This window comes from Argopecten irradians, chromosome 15, assembly GCF_041381155.1.
Source record: "Argopecten irradians isolate NY chromosome 15, Ai_NY, whole genome shotgun sequence".
Classification (NCBI taxonomy): Eukaryota; Metazoa; Mollusca; class Bivalvia; order Pectinida; family Pectinidae; genus Argopecten; species Argopecten irradians.
Genome location: NC_091148.1, coordinates 3,730,160 through 3,752,393, shown reverse-complemented (window position 1 = coordinate 3,752,393; position 22,234 = coordinate 3,730,160). Strand labels below are relative to the sequence as shown.

Genomic DNA, 22,234 nt, shown 5'->3' with positions numbered 1-22,234 from the left:
TCGGTTGCCTCACAACCATTATGGTTGAATAATTTCATTACGATTGATAACAGAACTTTTATCTACAAACATTGGTGTGAAAAACATTTTTTTTATTAATGATTGGATAGAAAACAATGTACTTTTAACTTATGAAAGGTTTTGTCATAAACAAACAAACAAGGTTGTATATGTTCAGGAGGGTTCCGGAGACAGAACCGGATGTGGACTGAGACAGGTTTGTTGAGGGCAGTCATTCTTACACAAGAACCTGAGCGGACGCGCTGGGAGCAACTCAGATTACGTGAGTACTCGCGTAGACATTATAACATAGGGATATATGAAATTAGTTAACACAGGTAATGGACATTATCAACGGCAAGATGTGATATTCACCTGTTGAAGTCTGACAGCTACATGTACAGTACTAGTGTAGTCAAGATCATATTTGGCCTTGATAGGTACTTAGATCTACAATTGTTCAAGATAAAACCAGTAAGAATGTTGAGAATTAAGAGACTGTTTAGCTACTGGATCTGTATCGAGGACTCTAAAATATATGAATTATTTGTTTGTTTGATTCATTAACGTCCTATTAACAACCATCTAAAATCTATGGTTTATTTGTTTGATTAATTAACGTCCTATTGACAGCCAAGGTCATGTAAAGACGACCTCCCATGTATACGAGGTGTGGCGTGTATATAGTGCGAGATGCGTGTAAAATCTACGGAATATTAAAGTTAACAAAATAAATAAAGAAAAGGATAAATGAATCTTAAGTAATATTTTCTTTTCTTTATAATGGTTAGCTTTAATAGAGTTACTTAGTAAATGTTTTATACTTCAATATACTTAACTTACAAATAGTCTCTACAATGTTGATTTATAACTCATTTTCAAACTTTGAGGTATCTTGATTTGATCGATGCTTTTCTACTTAAATTTGTATTTCTTGTAAAACATTCAATATTTTAATATGGATTGATATATTTGATGGTTCAGATCCATAAAAGCACAAATATACTATTGACATAGCGGTAAATGCCGCAAGAAATTTCACATGTTTTGAAAGAACCGCCACAGTCAACGCCATGTTCAAAACTTTCGGGTAATATCGAATAACCGAGTTACATCATGTGACCGACAATGGCGATACCCGTATAGATCGGAACCTCCCGAGCGTATCAAATGGTCAATATCGGCAATACCCATACAGATAGGAATATATCGGATCAGTTCTGATACTTAGCTAATTTAAACGTGTACACTTTAAAATCAATATTTTAATTCAATTATTAATAATTTTGCAAATACAAACATTACAAAAGTCGGTAAATATCGAAAGTTTAACTTAGAGTGGCGAAGCAAAATATGTAGAACACTTTAAATACGTTTTCTATGCCAAAAATACAACAAGTCGCAGACCATACAACTTCAAGTTGGAGATATCATATAATATTAGCCTTGTAATTTGTATATTGTTATTTGATTTACAATTATAATATGGTTCTGTTACCTGATTATATATATATAATAATAATAACAACTGAAACAAATCGTTCACATCAGATTTTATATCATATATCCATTTTTGCTCTTTTAAACCATATTAATTTTAGAGAAAAATATTTTTTATGTGATCTCATTTAGAAATTAAAATTACTGGATATTCCAACCTATACATAAAGTCTGGTGCGGGTTACAAATATTACTGTAATTCCATATTCAACTTGTATACACTTTTTATACACCTTTTGTTCATTCAGGTAATTACATAGATCTATTTGACTAGTACGTATACCATGTAGGGTCTCTGGAATGATACTTATTGATATATCTAAAAGAAATTGTTTTGACCGCTGGAAATTCGAGGACGAGTTGAATCCTTGAGGGGGAGTGTGTTATCCTGGTCAATACTAACCGCAATATATCGCTCGGCTAGAGAGAACTTCTCTTTAGCTCGATCGGTTGACCGTCAGACTAGTAATCCAGAGGTCCCAAGTTCGATCCCTGGCAAAGGCAGGTATTGAATTTATTGTAAATCCTGCAGCCGCCTACTACATATATACTATACAAATATATATAAATATTTGTAAAAAATTAGAATATGAAACAATTTGTAAAGAGTATATTCATTGTGATTTTTTTTATAACAACTTTCATATAATTTGAAATGAAATAATATTCATGCTATAAAATAGACAAGGTTTACATTTATAATGTTTACTGATTTTTTTGTTTGTTTTAAATATAAACATGGTGGTCAGGTAGACTGTACAGTACTGTACTAATTAATTTTTTCAGTAGTACTGCCAGAAATTTTGACTGGGACACTGGCCAGGAACTCAGCCCTGTAATACTAATAGTGGCGCAACATGATTTTGGCGAGTAAATTATTATTTTGGCTAGGGTTGTTTAAATTGTATTTCGGCATACTAGTGGCGCAACATGGTTTCGGTGAGTAAATACTTATTTTGGCCAGGGTTGTTTAAATTGTATTTCGGCATACTAGTGGCGCAACATGGTTTCGGTGAGTAAATACTTATTTTGGCCAGGGTTGTTTAAAATGTATTTCGGCATACTAGTGGCGCAACATGGTTTCGGTGAGTAAATACTTATTTTGGCCAGGGTTGTTTAAAATGTATTTCGGCATACTAGTGGCGCAACATGGTTTCGGTGAGTAAATACTTATTTTGGCCAGGGTTGTTTAAATTGTATTTCGGCATACTAGTGGCGCAACATGGTTTCGGTGAGTAAATACTTATTTTGGCCAGGGTTGTTTAAAATGTATTTCGGCATACTAGTGGCGCAACATGGTTTCGGTGAGTAAATTATTATTTTAGCCAGGGTTGTTTAAATTGTATTTCGGCATATAGGGAAGCGGCCTCTGTTGAATCCCGATCGAAGTTTTTCTTTATAACTGTCCGAGAGTCAACAGATACCGGCATTTTCTTCTAAATTACCGTCGTCTATATTTTTCGGTCCGTCTGTCTGTTGTCTGTTCTACCCTGGCGCCTATATTAGTCCGTCCTTTAACGTTGTACATATAGTTATGATGTCTATGTATATTTGGGCGTGTGTCGCGAGAGTGAAGGCCTAGTTGTTGCTGTTGTACTTGTCATGTTTTTATAATAAATGTAATTAAATTGTGGTTATTTGTCAGGCAAGATCAGGATCTGCACCAGGCCCTAATGGAATTTCTTACAAGCTTTCGATGGCCTCCTATGATTGCAGTGTGTAGCATGTGTGAAGTGCATGGTTTGGTAGACTGCGGTATGTTACTCTGCCCTGCAGGTAGGCGTTAGAATTGTACCTACTGTCCTTATTGCATGATCGTTAACGTCGACTAAAATTAGGATCTTTTGTTTTCTCTCCTTCCTAACTGACTTTGTTCTTCCAAATGTCTCTCTTGACACTGCATCACTTTTGGCCTGTTGTTGAGCACTTGCCCATGTGAGATAAGCTCTAGGTTCTGTCCAGACACACACACACACACACACAGGACTTTAGTATAAAAGAGATAGTTTCTACACCTGCTTAGCGTTCAGCATACAGGGAGTGGGACGACTGGTAAGCCCGTTGCAGTATAACGTGATCCGGTGGGGTGTGTAGCTTGGTGTCTTCGGCAGCATGCTTCAGTGATATAGCACTATAAAAAGGGCAACAGTTCCACTATACATGAAGACACAACACGAACATACCACAGTCTCTAAAAACACGCATCTCGCACTTCAAACAAGCTAAATGCTGCATACATGGAAGGCCGTCCTTACATGACCATGGATTTTAATAGGACGTTAAATAATTAAACAAACAAATGAAAAACAACCGTTACTTGGTATAATAGATGATGTCGATAAATATAATTTCATGTACATATACCTAATACGGGTGTCATATGGCACTACCCATTCCCTGTTTACGGGGTTTAGTGGTCACACCTGACTGGACGCAGTGCACTACTAGTTCACCTGTAGTTTAAACTAGTTCACTACATGCACCTATAAGTTTAAACGTAGCACACTTACACTCAACTGTATGGTATACGCACAACATATCTTGAAAATATTTTGTATTACATAATTATATAATTTCCCCTCCAAATTTTCTCATTTAATCTGCGTAATTTTATATACCCCCCAGGCATGTTTATATAAGTTGAATGCTGCCAAGGTTGGGCCTTGGGGTCAGCCTTCATATATAAATTATGTGTGAAACAACATCATAAACACGTGATATTTACATAAAAGTTTATTTCGTACATTCCTTTACATACTCCAATTCGTTCACCGCTTCTATGTCCGACTCCCTAACACAGTTTTTTACATGCAGTGATTTATGTGCTTCATATTACAGCCCTGGCGTGTTTATCGAATTGTGCGACCAGTTGAAATACTGTTCTGGATATCTAGTAACATTTATACGGCATGCTTTATATTGCATCATATACCAAACTAAAGATAAATTATCTGACGGTCAATAGAGAGTATTCCCATTGTCGCATCTTATACGATTTGTTCATAGTCATACTATGTTCTGAAATTGGGTAGTGTTATATCGTCGGCCGAGTTATAGACCTTGACACAATATGACATATAGAGAGAAAAATGTCTATAGAGCCAATCGCCTTTGAAAATATCTTTGAAATTGTCTTGCTGTACCATTTTGAAATACATCACCAATTATACCAAGAATGTGTTGCCCTTTCCATATATTACACAACTATATCTTTTAAGCGGAACAAATTGACCAAGCTCTTACCTAAGCATTCTGCAAGGGTATCAGACTCACTTTATATTTCTGATATTTTTGGATATTCCTCTGTAAATCCTAAAAACAATATTTGCCCCCTTTTTTATTCATATGTATTACCTATCATACACTAACTGCCTGATTCTTACGTGGATCTCTACTTAATGACTAAAAGGCCTACTTTCAATTTTGTTTGTTTGTTTGATTAATTAACGTCCTATTAATGATCACTGTTTTATATGAATTTCCGATAATGCTAAGAATGTCAAAGCTTGGCAAGATAAACCTTACTAAGTATATTTAAATATGCAGTTAACCATAAGGTAGCAATATTTATATAGTTTTCTCAACTGATGGACGTCACCATACTAAAATAATCAAAATTTATTTTATAATCAATCAACTCAATGCATATTCAAACAAATATGAACAATGAAAAGTGTCACCAAACATTTAATTTACCATAGTATCGGATTGTTTTGAGACAGTTCACTTCAGAGGCCAAGCATAGTAGTCGGACAACGAAAGTCGCTGGATGTCTTTAGAAGTCTCTTCTGCTGCTTTTTCTCTCGTCTCTTTGTTTACAAAATAAATATAGCGTTAAACTTTTAATATGAAAATAATTGGTAGGAAAACAAAATATATACACAAAATAAATGTCGTACATTAATAAAAGAGGGATACAAGTTAAAATAAGTAGACAACTCTGAGTCACGCCGGCCCGAATTTGATTTTTTTTGTCTGTTCATTACCTTCCTGAAGGTAGGGCGTAAGAATGTGCATTTTGTTCACAAAATGATGACGTCACGATGAAAGCCTAAACTCAAGGAAGCTAGCACTTTAATGCGTAAATGTGGATTAATATCGACATACAATGTAAGCGGGTGTTCACATAATAGGGACCGATGGCTTAAGCTCAGTCAAGATAAATTATCGCGGCCTTCACTCCAGTAGCAGGTAAGACAGGGTTAGAAGCGTCAAAGGGACAATTCAATTCAATTACACATTGTGGTCGAACTTCTTGTATGCCGAACCCTGTCCTTTGCTCGTAGAGTAATGCAACTTTTGTCTAGAACTGCTCAAATCGCTCTGACAATAGTGGTTTACAGTGAATTGTTTTGCCTAAAAATCATTTTATTACCTCTTCAGTGGTTATGTAGTTCATTTGTTTAACATGCGTGACTTTGGCTCGGGTATGGGTACAGAGTACATACTGTACCTGCTTAATCGTATTGATCAACGATTTGTAATTACAACGGTATCAATTAAAATACTTAACAATGACATGGAATTTGTCAATATATTGAGTTAAATGTTTCATAAGAAATGTAGAACAATACATTTACGCCATATTTTGCTTCTTGGTTATGTAAAAGAATTAGCCTGAGCGAATTGTCCCTTTAAATTTTAACTGGTGCTAAGACAATCATTGATAAGACAATCAAAATAACCAATCATCATCAACAAGGTATTCAAAAAGTGATCAGACTTATAACAGCCTATCGACAATTTGTAAATCAATTTGAAAAATATTTACTTTACAACCATATTTCTAACATTTCTGAGGTACACCGTTGTTACATACCTGCCAACTATACAGAGACGATATAAGATGATTTGTAAATGGTAAATGAAAAGGTTATCACTTATAATGATATATCACTTTTTGAACATCCAGTAGAATGGCGAAATAAGTCTTTGCATAACATTTAAAGATGCGCCGTCGCTGACAAATGATATTTTCCTGTATTTTCCTCTATCAAAAACAGCAGCAGACGATTGAGTAATTTTCTTCAGTTATTAAAGTTATTGTCTTCACATCATTACCACCGTTGAAGAGTTTGAGATTCTAATTTTTCGTCAAGATAGAAATATTGAAAATAATTGCATCCCGAAAAAATCCGTGGCACTATGTCCAGTATGAAATAAAGTACTCATTTCGCATGCACCAAAAGCGAAATGTATTATTTTATATTACCTTTTTTTGTGTTTATTAGACATATAGATACACAGTTAAACACCAAATACCGTTCGATTGATGAGTGTAATTTATGCTCTGTCGGCGGTGGAGCATATTTAATGAATTCGTATGCACATGTATGCTATTCAATGACACCTACAGTGTACATATTATTTAAAAATAGCACATGTGCTTATATACACATATACAACATCGGTAAATATCGATGATAAATCTATAGAAGGTCTGCAATATAAGGTAACAACTGACTGTTGTCTATCAAGTTTATCTAACTCGAAATTTGAAAATTAACGAACGATAGTTAGATGAACATGATAAAATAACAACCACGCGTTTGGGAACTTGTTCCATAAACTTTTTTGTATTCCATAACTTTGATAGCATTACCATACCGCGGGAATCCGTTGATGGTACTACACATAACAACCAAATGTATTTCGTCATCCATATCATGCTGCCATAAGATATAGTGCCTAAATAAAGCCATTAATTTGATGAGCAATCATCTAATTGGGGGAAAAAAACAAGTAAAAGATGCGTTTTAAATAGATCTTTTATTTCATTTTACAAATAATTGTAATAAAATTACAAAATATTTTCTTTGTCACAAAATAGTACATATCGCTCCGCGTAATCACTAAGTTGTCCATTGAGAGGATTATGAATGAGCTCTGGGTCTAGAAAGTTCGTGCACTTTTAATCACTGTCCGATTTAATAATCGGTCTCTTCCTGTGGTTTACTGGAGTGTAGAAATTTGTATTGTTATGTTGAATGTCCCTCCACAAATCTGTCCTTTCATGATACCAGAAGGTAAACGCGTTTCCGAGGATTTTTCCGGACATGTCTGTGGACTCGGTGCAATGTTTATAAACTGCAAAGGCGTTACTAAAACTGTTTGAAGTGGTCGACTGGAACGAGGCACCGGTGCTGGATTTTCCTGATGCCAATACATTATAAATGCCTCGCTGTTGTTGGTGATTCATTGAGGAGTATGCGTTAATACTTTGCACGTTTTTGATATCTTTAAATACAACATAAATACGAATTTGTGAAATGCTTTCATCGAGTTGTTAAAAATCACGAAACGGATTATGTTTGTTGGTAGGATGTAATAGATATATATACCAAAATTCTTCAAATTGGAGTGTTTTATAAATATGTGTTGAGATATTTTCTGAAAAAGGTAAGCAAAACGTTTTTCATTTTATTGTTTATCAGTCATTCTATTTCAAAATTAATACCTGCATGATCTGTTTGGGCGCAACACTGCTGTCGTTAAGTTTCTGAACCAGGAATTTCCTAGCCGAATAGCTTGTCAGGCGTTTCCCACTTCCCCCTTTGGTTTTCAAACCTGTTAGACTACTTACATTTCATTGTATTTATTTCTTCTATTTTTTACAATACAAATATTTATTCCCAAGCTGTACATAATGTGTATATACATTGATGGCATTGCATCAAATATATATATACATCAGTGTTTTGGTAAGAGCAACTCCCCGCACAACATTGTCCTTGCACAGCAGGGCTCTCGCACAGCATGCAACAATATAAATAATAAATATGTTTGAAGGCCATTATAGTTAAATGGACATAACTTTTTGAACAAAAAAATCAATTTTATAAGAAAATTACTTGAGTATTCTGGTAACATAATGATTTGTAACTCATTGTTCTGGTTAAATGTTTGTAGTAGAGAGAATGAAATATTTTATATACAAACAAAAACTGGCACAGAAAGACACACACATATAAAGAATTATAGACAATATACAAACAAACCAAAAAGGATTCAAATCATACATATTTAAGTACTACAACTTAAAACATCATAAAAACATCGATTGGCATATTCAAAAATATTTTTCGAATTGATCCATATTTGATAAAATTTCTCATTACATCCATTTTTAACTGACAGTTTTTTTAACGTCATATTTTGTAAACAAAAACTCACCCAAACCTTCCATGTTTATGTTTTGGTTTTTTTTTCTTGATACAGAAAAAGAGTTTTGTTTCTAATAAAAATTCCAAATCATTATTGGTTTTTAATTGTTTTTCTTTTCATACTTGCCATATTTGAAAAGAATTTTGACAATACCTAAAACATATCTTATCGTTTCAACTTCTGTACTACAGATATTACATATATTATTTTCAGAAATATTTATAACTTTTAAGTAATTATTCAAAGGGAGTATACGGTCTATACTGGAACCATGGTATTGATGTATTTTTGGTAATTTGAAAAGGTATTTTATATTTGTTTTTTCCAATGTATGTTTCTAAAGACAGCTTATTGCTTCCATTTCTGCTCTGATGTTATCGAACATTTTGTTTCAATTAAATAAAAAAGCATGTCTTTACATCCCTTAATACTTTTTTATTAAATATGTATATTTCATGGTATTAACATTACAGTTCAGTAAACATTCCGACAAAATCTTGAAATAAACACGATATATTTTATAACTTGGGTGAAGGGAGACAACTCGGTTAGAAATTGCCTTTTTCTCTGTCATGGAAGTCATAAACTTGGACAGTTTGTTGACTCCAACAGGGTAGCATTTGAACCATTTATCAGACTTCTTTGTATTTGCTGCTATATAATATGGAGTTTCTGTATCACTGTATGGTGTAATATGATAAGGACATTTGTGGTCGTCGCCCATGTCCTAGGGGGATAGATTTGAGGTTTGAACCTTGGCGAGTCTTTGTTTGACGTTCACAATACTCAAGATACTTGCGATTATCGGTATCCAAACCTAACTACATCTCCCCACTTTTTGTTATGGTGTCCAGTAACCCCGCACACACCGAAATGAATTGTATTAGGGGTACTTACAATAAGTGGTATATGTATACTATACGGATATGACTTGGACCATTATTCATAAAAAATGCATATTTTCTCGTTTGCGTCTATTTTATAAATATGTTATATAACACTTTGTAATGATCTCCTCTTCTGATCTCATGATATATATCGACCGCTGTACAGTGTAACACAATATAACGTTTACCTTATAACCCGACCCGACCAGTTCAGTCGTTTTGGTTGAACGGGTAGCCTTCTAAAAGAATGAATATGTTTATTAACACGCTAAGAAGTATTCTAGTTCTATCATGTAAATTACAAAAGTATCTTTTTATTTTAAATTCAATATTCAAAATACAAAGAGAAAATATGAAATATTTTAATAATACTAGTCGCTCCTCTTCCAATACATATCCGTATCCATACGTATACCGCTTATTGTAAGTACCCCTAGAGACAAACCAAATTGTTCTTAGAAAGACGTATGGTGAATTTATTCCCAACTGGTCACAAGCAAACAGACCATCTTTGTCATAATCATTTACTATAAAAATGGCAACAGTTCCACTATACAAGAAGACACAACATGAATATACCGCAGTCTCCCAATACAAGCACCTCGCACAACATACACGCAACACACCGCATACATGGGAGGCTGTCCTTACATGACCATAGCTGTTAATAGGACGTTAATTAATCAAACAAACAAAATATTGGATCTACTCGGTTTTTTTCCCAAATTGCCTTTTCCGTTACGTTTCAGCTTATTTTGTTTTGTTTTTATTACCTTCTGAAAGTTTTGTTTAGTTTTTTTAAAATTCCGTGTTTGTGGTTATACTTGTATCACAATCGTGTTGGCGAAGATAACTTTCGACACTTGCAACACTGCCGCGGATAGTGCTTGGCTGGTAATCATCGCCATCTTTTTTCTTCAAAGTCATGAAAAATATACACAACAGTTTACATAGATGGTTTGGGGTAATTGATTCAATTTTCCGACATTCTTTCAATTGAATTTTGAAGAACTCTTCTAGCGTTTTCATGTCACCTTCGATCTTACGCGCAGTGGTTTTGTTTTGTTCTTCTTCATTAAATTTTTCAATGTCTAAATTATACAATAAAGTATCAGAACTTTTACCGTGATATCTGTGATTGCTTACTTTCGGTGTGTAACATTACTGATATATATTTTTTACGTTGTGATTTTGCATGCGAGCAACCAGTCTCGTTAGATTTTTCAGACCCGCTTACATGTACAATATCTATACGACATCTTGTTCCCATTCAAATATTTACATTATACATCATCAAAACGAATTTCGTGAGATTCAAAACCCATGCTGTTTGATTTCTCCTTGGAACTTACCCGAAAATGACACTGTATCGCCAATGTTTACAGCCAGCAAGTCCAAAAACGTGGCCATGTATACATTTGGTGATTGACAGACAACAACGAAAAGGAGCAAGCGCTATTAAAAGTAGTTCGAAGTCAAATGCCATAGGTCATCCAATCAGAATCGAGAGAGGTTAGACACAACCAATGATAGACGCTGGAGGTGTTTACACACCGGGATGTGTAAACATATATGATAATCAACTGTCACCGGGTTTATTACACATTTTTTTGAAACACACATAGTTATGGAATAAGTAAATTTAACATTTTAATGAATTTTAAAGTCGCAGATTGCTTCTACTGACTCAATCATTGTGAACCAGTTGGCTTAGGCTTGATTATATTGTATACTGTAGATACACTTCTCCAGAAGATTTTCGATTAACTTTACATCCAACAGTCAGTGTCATGTAAGGACGGCGTATGATTTAGGTTTTATCAATATCCTGCATTGTTTAATCGTGTTCAGGTATTAGAAGTAAATTAATACGAGCATTAATATCTTAAAAAAGGCTACCTGATTTGTCTCGGTTCGACCGTTGTCAGTATATTGTGACCAGGTGGAGTGTGTTGCTGGCTGTTTCGGCGGCATGATTCAGTGTACAATTGTAACAGGGCGAGATTAGTGTGCCCCAGCCGGGCTCGAACCTGCGACCCCGGACTTGCTTGTCCACCACTCTACTTACTGAGCTAAAGGGATATTCCCCCTAGCACGAAACTTGAAGGCGACCGTATGACTAGGTACTAATAAATCCTGTTACACAGTACTATAAAAAGGTAACGGTTCCATTTTACAAGCAGATATAACTTGAATATACTGTAGTCTCCCAAAATACGCACCACACCCTCGAACATGGTAGACCGTCCCTACATAACCCGGACTGTTAATAGGACGTTAATCAATCCAACAAACACATTTGTCTCAGGTTCCCAGTAACAATGTAAGACTGCCTATGAATGGTATTTGTTAGAAACAGGAATAGACGATTTCGTATTTGAACCCTTGCGGTACTGATTGTACAGACGACAAATATATATACCAATATGTATTTTTGTGATCATAAGATTAAGCATCAGAATTTGTCGAAATGATAATGACTGTTTATGCTGTCGGCAGTTGAGCATCTGGACGAATTACGCAGTCTCTCTGGGTTAAATATGTAAATTTTAACGTTTTAACGGACCAAAAGCACGCATATTAACATGCATATATGTACAGACAGATCGTTTTGGACATCTACATATTAACATGATTAACATATAAACTTCCATGCGCATTATACGCGATGGAAATTACGGGCCTCATATCCCGGGTTCAGAAGGTCAGAAATGATGATAAGCCTATTGTTAATCGTTATCAGTATTCTTGTTGTCATGCTTAAAGATGCTCCACTGCTGACAGATCTTACAATAAATCCAACAACTAGAAAACAGTTCATGTTTGATCGTGTACATGTATATATATTTGTCTTATTAACACAAAAGCACATAAAATACTATGTTTTGTTTCTGTTGTCTGCTCAATAAGTACCGCATTACATCAAGTGCATAGTGTTCTTTTTTCGGTACACAATTAATTAAAATACTTTTTATGCATCCCCCATATTGTTACATAAACAACAACAACAAAAAACAGATTTGTGTGAAGTGGCCACCGGATTTGACATTTAATATTGCATAAAAGATATTATAAACAAATGAAATACCATACTGACTAAGGCATATTATTATACATATCAAATTAAGGATACAATTCGTAAAATAAGGAAAAGTATGAGTGGGATTTTCTAAAACTCTGCCACAAAACCAAGATGTTGAAACATCTATGTTTTCCCCCACACAGGCGCCAAAATCGCGCCCTGACAAACATTTATCTTACCCCAGACAAGGATATCAACAGTTTTACCGGTGTGAGATTATTCTTTCTCACCCTAGGGTAAAGACAAGCTACACACACGAGATCTTTGCACGAGCTAAACAATTGTATGTGACGTCACAAAGACAGCGATTCATTGTGGTTACATCATCCTTGCTTCCATAATTGATACGTTTATTAGAGACACAAAGTAGTGCACGGGGTAAGAGAAAAAGATTCATTCACTCTCTTTTTGGTGAGACAGGAGATCTCAAACCTCGGGATAAGATTCTTAAGCCTCGTGTTTGACAACTTAATAATCTTACCGCTCGGGTTGAGATTCTCCTGTCTCACCCCAAAGGGGATGAACGATTCTATTATTCTATCCCTAATCATTACTCTTATCAGTAAAGTGAGGTAATCCCTACAATACCTTCCGCTACTAGATCAAAGGGAGAACACTTCTACAAAATATATGTGCAAGTATCGTTTTGTTTAGCTGCCTTATATATATATATTGAAGTAAAATACTAATCTCATACTTTTCCATGACTATTATAGTGTTAAGTAATTAACTTTTGTTATTGTTTAAAGAAATTAACTTGATACTAATTCATCTGCTCCTGTTTTTAATTGATCAACATTATTATTCGTCAGCAGTGTTTCATCTTTAAATGTAATAAGATTTGATATTGAATGTCATTGATTCCATCTGATTAAAATACAGATCATAGAACCAATCTATTACATAGAGGATCTGACAATATTCCATAAGGGGTCATGTTCAGATGACGTTTATACCACGTGTACTGAATTTCGCATGAATTTTTTACAACTTGCTACATGTACATCAATAGAAAACGATATTTCTTCACAGTATACATATACATTAAGCTTTGTTCTGCTCTTGGAGCCAGATTACTACGAACACGAATATACTTCTGACAAATTTCTAGCTCACCTGGCTCGAAGGGCTGTTGAGCTTATTTCATGGCGTGGCGTCCGTCCGTCCCTCCCGTCAACATTTCCTTTAAATCGCTACTAGTCATAGAGTTCTCCATGGATTGTTACCAAATTTAGCAACGAACATACTCTGGGAAACAGACTTTGTATAAATTTTTGCTCTGAGCCACCAGGGGCAAGAGGGGTGGGGCCTAACAGGGGAAGTAGGGGTAAGTTCTTTAAATCGCTACTAGTCATAGAGTTTTGCATTGATTGTAACCAAATTTGGCAGAAAAATCCTCTGGGGAAGGGGAACAGAGTTTGTATAAATTTTAGCTCTGACACCAACGGGGACAGAAGGGGCGGGCCAAACAGGGAAAGTTAAGTTAAAATATTTAATTCGCTGCTAGTCATGGAGTTCTGCATGGATTATAACCCATTTGGCCACATCATCCGTTAGGGAAGGTGAAGGTTTACAAAATAGGGTAATAGAGGTAAATTCTTTAAATCGCTAACAGTCATAGAGTTCTGAATGGGTTGTAACCAAATTTGGTTTGAAGCACCATTGGAGGAAGGGGAACAGAGATAGTGTAATATAAGACTCTTTCATATGTGGATATGAAGGATAGGGATATTCTACCCGAGGGTCACAAAATGTTGTAAAACCCGAGGCTTGCATACACTTAATTACCACTTTCAGGACAGTCGGAAATGTTGCAGACCTCAATTTGTAGGTAGAAAATGGAGGATTCGGCTGAAAACCGGGATGCAAAAGTTCCCAATGGAAATGAATTTGGAGGATTATCTAATAAAACGAAGGGTACAAATGTATTTCCTATTGGAGTATACCGCAAAATCAGTGAAACAACTTTAATATCAGACAGGTATATATAGCGGATATTCCTCGTTTCTTGATGAATACCAGTTATATTTCGTCGAGTGAGGTTGACGCTTTGATATTTTTACGAGTGCGACGTAGAGTGAAACCTTTTACCTTATGAGATGGAATATTACAGGTATTCAAGAGACAAGGACTTTTCTATTTATTACATTTGTTTTCTTGCTTCCATTTAAAGAAGATCATCATTACTAATTCATTATTCCACCATTGTCATTTGCCCTACCGAGTATTACGTTATACTTTTAGAGCATAACGTTGTATTTCTACACAACAATTTGACGTCATATTTGTACACAAACTAATGACGATAAAATCAAAATGATATTTATGTTCACAATAAAACCTGATATTTCACTGTGAAAAAATATAAAAATTTGTATTCTTTATTCGGGTCCCTTTTCTAAAACGATAAATATATTTCATAAAATCAACACGTAGAAAAAACATTTAATTTTCTTTCATAATCCTCGTCGGTCATTACTTTTAAAAATATGTTTATTTTAGTGATTTAGGGTCGAACTCTTAATATTTAATGAAGGAGCAAAGCAGTCAAGCTTAAAATATTTTATATTTAATGTAAGCCATTGAAATGAAAACATTTTTTGACAGAAATTCATATATTTTCTTATTTTCAAAATCGAAAAGTCTTATAGAATTTCCCATGTATTTAATTTGCCTCGACAATGTCATTTCATTTCATTGTGTCAATGCCATTTCATTGTGTACATGTTATTATTAGTAACATCAGTTGTTCCTCTCCGGTGTCTTCGAGTGAGGATATAGCAATGTTTTACTAATCTTGCCTTACTGATATATAGTCAAATATCAGTACTTCTAAAATGATTTTTTTTTTAATTTTCCTTAGAAAGTATACGTGCCGTAATTCCTTACTGATGAATCAAGAATAAGAGATTCCATATAGACTATACTATCATTGTCATAATCATTAATTATTTGTTTCAGTGTCAGTTGTCAAACAAATATTACAAAAAATGACAAATCTTATGTCAGGCACCGGAAGTGGATTGTCTTAATTTCTTCTTTCATGGATCTTTTTATTTGTGTGGGATTTCCATTTAATATGGCTGTGCTAAATGAAGCATTCCTGGAGGAGTTTGGGAAAAGTAAGGCGGAAACTGCGCTTGTGCAATCTGTGTCAACAGGGATGTTCTTTATCGCTGGTACGTCGCGTTTAAAAATTATCAATGACACCATATATGTAGTCCACCGCCTGGCTAGGTAAAAGGGAAGTGGCATAACTACTACACTCGTGGTGTGGTTTAGTTTGGTTTGGTGTATTATATTGAGATCCAATTAAAAGCCAGGGTCATTTAATGACGGCCTCCCGTCAGTGTGGTATCTGGCGTGTGTGAATTGCCATACAACATTTTAGCATAATTTTGATTCGTTAGAATTGAAACATCCCGTTGTTGGTTATAAAACTAGTTTGCTTTACCCAATAAAATCACCACCTGTACGCTATTTGTCGTTCTTTGTATTATCCAACTGTTTATTTTTTTGTTTGATTAATTAATATCTTATTAATAACCAGGCTCATGTAAGGACGGCCCGCCATGTATGGGGTGCATGTTTTGGGAGATTGCAGTATATTCGTATTTTGTCTCACCAATTGTTTTTTGTTTGTTTGTTTGTTTGATTAATAAACGTCCTATTAACAGCCAGAGTCATGTTAGGACGTCCTTCCATGTATGCTGGATGTTGTATGTATGTTGTGCGAGGTGAGTTTTTTTTGTTTGATTAATTAACGTCCTATTAACAGCAATGGTCATGTGAGGACGGCCTCCCATGTATGCGGTGTGTTGCGTGTATGTTGTGCGAGGTGCGTGTTTTAGGAGACTGTGGTATATTCATGTTGTGCCTTCTTGTAAAGTGGAACTGTTGCCCTTTTTATAGTGCTATATCACTGAAGCATGCCGCCGAAGACACCAAGCAACACACCCAACCCGGTCACATTATACTGACAACGGGCGAACCAGTCGTCCCAATCCCTGTATGCTGAGCGCTAAGCAGGAGTAGAAACTAACACTTTTATAGACTTTGGTGTGTCTCGGCCAGGGGACAGAACCCAGAGCCTTCCTGACAGGGGCGAACGCTCAACTCAAGGCCAAAAGTGAGGCGGTGCCAAGGGAGGCATTAGGAAGAACTCACCAATTGATTACAGCTCATGGTGCGTCCGTCGATCATCAACATTTTCTTTAAATCGCTTCTAGTAAAGAGTTCTATATGGATTGTATCGCGTGTGAGCTGTAATTTCCCTACCCCGGTAAAAGATAGATTTATTTTTCCCTAGCAATCGCGGTATAACCCTGTCAAGTATGGCAGAACAAGGTTTGTATAAATTTTGGCTCTGACCCCCTGAGGGCAGGAGTTCAACATGAAAAAAGAGGTAATTCCTTTAATTTTTACTAGTCGTTAAGTTTTGCATGGATTGTAACCAAATTTGGCAAAAAACAGCCTCTAGGGAATGGAAAGTGTTGGAATAAATATTGGCTCTGACCCCCTAAAGCAGAATGAGTGGGGCCCAATAGGAAATTAGCGGTAAATCCTTCAATTCCTTCAGAAAAGAAATATTGAGTCTGTATTCGGAACATTATTTGGCATTACAAACCAGGTGAGCGATACTACAGGCCCTCTCGGCCTCTTGTTGCTACTTCTTAAGTGGTTTCAATTGTATTTTGAGACACTGTTTCTGCTCGATTTCGATTTTTACCACAGGTTTACCCATGGGAACTGCAGTCAGTAAGTACGGCACACGAAAAGTCGGTACCTGTGGTGGATTTCTAGCATTTCTGGGAACCCTGTTGTCCTTCTTTGTACCTAATTTGCAATATCTCACCGTGACGTTAGGATTAATAACAGGTAAATAGCATATTGTAATAGTTTTCGTCCACAAACAACGACCCAAAATCGCGAAGCTCTTTTCAAAATTTGCTTTGGAAATCACAAGATCCAGCATTGCACAAGATTTCTTTGTTTGTTTGATTATTTAAACGTCCTATCAACAGCCAGGGTCATGTAAGGATGGCCTCCCATGTATGCAGTGTTTAGCGTGTGTAAAGTGCGAGATGCGTCTTTTTGGGAGACTGCGGTATGTTCGTATTGTATCTTCTCGTATAGTGGAACTATTGCCCATTTTATAGTGTTATATCACTGAAGCATGCAGCCGAAGACACAAAGCCACAAGACTACGCACCTCGCAAAACATTCACGCAACACATCGCATACATTTGAGGCCGTCCTTACATGACCATATCTGTTAATAGGACGTTCATTAATCAAACAAACAAACAGTTAAGAGTATATTCGTACATATATTCTCGATTAACTAACGTTGTTTTATTACCTTTCGCTACTTTTTGTACCACAGGGTTAGGTTTCTCAGCTTGCTATATCTCGGCATCAACAAGTGTTGGCGAATACTTCGACGGGAAGACAGAAAAAATGTTAGCCTTATCATTCACATCCTTTGGATCTGGATTCGGGGCGATTTTCTTCACCTTTCTCCTTGATGTACTGATTAGAGAGTACGGCTGGAGAGGATGCTTGCTTGTAGTATCAGGCATAGTCGCCAATATGATCCCTGGATTTGCAGCTTGTATACCCCGCAATGTCGGCGTATCGTTGTCTTTGAATGATAATGGAACAAAGCAGTCATTATTTAAAAGATGCTTCCCGTGTTTTCAACCTAAATATGAAAACACAAATCGACTATCTGTTGTGTCAACAGTCTCAACAACAAGCTCTCTGCCTATCACAAGGAAAGACGAGGCACTCCTCACAAAGTTGAAAACGTTACGAAATAACAAAGTTTACATTTTATTCACGGTTGCAATGGTAATAGCTGTGCCGTCCGTCAATGGAATTCTCGTTTTCCTAGTCAATGCATTACAAACGAAAGGTTTTGATTCGTCAAAAGCGGTGTTTCTCTACTTCTTTATGAACCTTATCAGCACGATATTCAGAATGGTTCCTGGACTATGTAAAAAGGTCCCACATGTAAGCGTCCTTGCAATACCAGTTTTATTTATGAGTATTGGTGCCGTTGCGTGTGCTTTACTTCCAGGAGCGAGAACGTATGAGGAACATCTAGTGTTGTTAGGGATGTTAGGAGCAATGTTTGGTGGGACTGTCACACTGTTGGCGGTCACAACCATGAAACTCGTGGGAATTAAAAACTACTCCACAGGACTCGGTGTTTTAATAACGGCTATGGGAATTAGCAATACATGCGCAGGGCCCATATCAGGTAAAATTCTTACATTTTATATGTTTTACCTTTGTTATCACACTGTGAGTAACCAGGGTTACTTTAATGTAAACGTTGGATTAGAATGTGTTGTTGAAGTAAAATGATAGATCCAAAATTCTGCAAGAGACCATGCGCACTCTGTAAGACTCTTTCTTCACCTGCACATGAAGTGGAATGCAATTCATTCTGCTTAGAAAGTTGCTAACCCCGTTTACTTAAATCTCATGTCATTGTTTATCCTCCTTACGAATGCACGACTTGTAGTTTTGTCCTTAATGACATTGGCTGTCGATAGGCCGTTAAACTTAAAACAAGCAAACAAAATACTTATATTTCCATTGCGATCTTTCAAATTCAAAACTATACACATATATCCCTTTGAATTTCCCGTTTACACTAGTGTTGGTGTCAACAATAAACGGAACAGCCATAGCATCGGCTTCTGTTCATAGTTCAACACGAAACGGTTTGAAACAAGCGCACAAATGAAAATTATGCGATCTTTTTTATACATGCTATTTTGTCAACACTATAATACTATTAGATTGCATAGACCGCACAACTTTACAACCACTTTTTAAATTATTTGACCGTTATGTATAGGCGTAAGTACGCGGCGCAAACGTTAAATATTAACACGTTTGACCAGATTGGAGTTCATAGCCCGATATCGCCCATCTGGTTTAACATAGATCAAACGGGAAACAGAAAATGGAATGGAAATATAACATATTATACCTCAGCCGCCTTAAACATACGGCCATTTATACACCGCAGCACACACGGGCGACCGCCCTTTAAAGCCATTGGTTAATGTTAAACCTAATAAAGCAAATGATATAAGCATGTTATGGCATTTACTGATGAGTATTTACAATTAATATGTGACCGGGTGGGGTCTGTTCCTTGGTGTCTTCGGCAGCTTCCTTCAGTGATATAGTACTATAAAAGGGCAAGAGTTTCACTACACAAGAAGACACAACATGAATATACCACAGCCTCCCAAAACACCACTTCGTTATCAATACATTTTTTGTCATTTCAGGTTACATCCGGGACACCACAGGATCTTATACCATGTCATTCTATACTGTGTCCGGATCTCTTGTCGTCGCCATATGTTTTTACGTCGCTGCAGCTGTAACAAAAAAATGCCAAAGAGACGATTCTGAAAACATACAAAAGTATTTGGAAAGTGGAAGGAGAGGCACCAGGAGACGATCGAATGTCCTGCCATGGAAAGGAAAAGTGGAGTTTATGTTTTAATAAAAGTTTGTGCTAAATGGATGATCATAAAATCGAATAAATGATCAAAGAAATATATATATTTTATAAGAGAGATCAATTCTCAAACTATCTGCGTGGACCTTTTTTTCACGGCAATCACAAACAACCCGCGTACTTATATTTTGACAATGGCCAAATTAGATGCTACGTCTCAGAGATTGCTGCGTGATTAAAATGACGTCATTCAGGCCATTAGTAAGAGGATGTATACTACATCTTGTGCAGAGAGTCTCTATGTCATCAACAACGCTGGCCGTTATCTGTTGAGCCGCTCGATGTTAAGGGTTCCTAGGGACAGGATCCGATTATGTCAGTTTGGATTCCGCTTGTTGCGTCAGGTAAGAATCCCCAGCGTCACGATATACCACGCTCACAGGAACACTCCATCTTGTACAAGAACTTTGACCAGCTGAAGCTTAGAGATGATTTTCTGTATAGTGTGTTCATTAAGGATGGAGTTGTTATCTGAAGCACTTTGACCCGCAAACGTTAGTCTCCAGTATACTTAATATGGTGCATGATAACATTGGTCATCAGCGACGGGATCGGACACTTTCCATTGTTGTGGTCTACAATTTCTTTTCACATTGTTACTGTTTTAGTAGTAATTGTAAAGTGATTTCGCTGGTATTTTTGTCCATCTAAACATAAATAAGGCATGGAGAAAAAAAAATCCCACATAACTTCTGTATTTAATCTAATGTTTAAAAGGCATCAGGCGTGTGCGTCTGTCCATTTAAATGATTTCCTTAGCTTTATTCATCATATCTGATGGTTTTCAAAGGATTTACTGAAGAAAAGTGGTTTTATTAAATACCGAATTATAGCGCATGTACCTGTAACAATTTTAAAATCAAAATGAGATGAACTCTGTACTAAGACTTCTGTATATACAGAATTTTCTAATTAATACATTAAACAAATATCTACTGAGCATATACCAATTGTTCAACAAGTTTAACATGTTTTGACGTGGTTTAACAAATAGTTTCTGTATATACCACAACACTCCCAAAAACACGCATCCGCACTTCGTACACGTGTCAAGGATAAAACGTTTTCTATGTAAAGATGGTGCTAATTAGCAACGAATTCCTCATTTGTATTTTGATAGGTTTGGAGTGAATGAATAATTATTCAAAATGAACACTGGTTCCAGTAAGCTTTTGCCAAAACAACATGGCATTACTGATTTTAATTTGGATCTGCTTATTGCTTGGTATAAAACACAATCCGATTCCGGAGTAAACAAAAAACTTTTGAGAAATCAAACAAGTAATATGGGATAATAAGTATATGACCTTTAATCGGAAAGGTTTATATTTTAAAAATTGGTGTGACTCCGGCTTAATTGCTTCGATTGTATCGATGTACATCTTATAACTGAAAAACTAAAATGTAAAAGAAACTTAAGCGCGGATTTATCAGTTAATAAACGTGTGTCATACCTAGAATTTGGTTGCAGGAACTAAACACATAAACATCAAAGTCAGTTGTTCAAATCTTATGGAAAGACGTTTTCCTTTACATTTCTATTAAATACTGTGTGATGTCTTTTACAAAATTAAATGACCTCAATATTTATGTTATATTAGGAAAGAATAAAAATGTGTTTACTCGTAATTGTTCTATATGGAAAGATAAGTTAAATATTGGAGAAGGGAGTTACTATTTAACTAACCTATTTCGGTTTGTCTTTATAGTGATACTCGGAAATGACGAAAAAAATGTTTCGTTAAAAATGTTTCATAACATTGTTCCTAAAGAGGTCTTAATAAAAAGATGGCACATTAAAGAGTGCGAAAACTTTCATATCTCTGATATAAGGGATGACTACAATCATTGTTTATTGAATGTTGTTGTGTAGATCCACTTTGGCATATAAAATGATCAATGAATAAACTTAGATACACCATTGAAATATGTAGTTTTGGGTTATAAAATTGTTTATAATGCTTATTATGATATTAACATTCTTTTTCGTTGATTGGTTTCGTAATATACAAATGAGCTTTACTTCATATGCTTCAACTATTTATGTATAAA

The 22,234-nt window shown here is 35.7% G+C and overlaps 1 protein-coding gene across 3 annotated transcripts; it reads left to right on the top strand.

Annotated features, from left to right (window-relative positions):
• The first annotated feature begins 221 nt into the window (after positions 1–221).
• Positions 222–22,096, top strand: LOC138309260 (monocarboxylate transporter 12-like). Of its 3 annotated transcripts, none has more exons than XM_069250416.1 (6): positions 222–283; positions 14,431–14,614; positions 15,595–15,812; positions 17,368–17,511; positions 18,020–18,898; positions 19,947–22,096. In XM_069250416.1, the coding sequence occupies exons 2-6, from the start codon at positions 14,472–14,474 to the stop codon at positions 20,165–20,167; spliced, it is 1,605 nt and encodes a 534-aa protein (XP_069106517.1). In that variant the 5' UTR covers positions 222–283; positions 14,431–14,471; the 3' UTR covers positions 20,168–22,096. The 3 variants fall into 3 exon arrangements, with proteins under 3 accessions (XP_069106517.1, XP_069106519.1, XP_069106516.1); XM_069250418.1 differs by lacking the exon at positions 222–283 and adding an exon at positions 3,142–3,276; XM_069250415.1 differs by lacking the exon at positions 222–283 and adding an exon at positions 5,538–5,691.
• Positions 22,097–22,234: the final 138 nt, after the last annotated feature.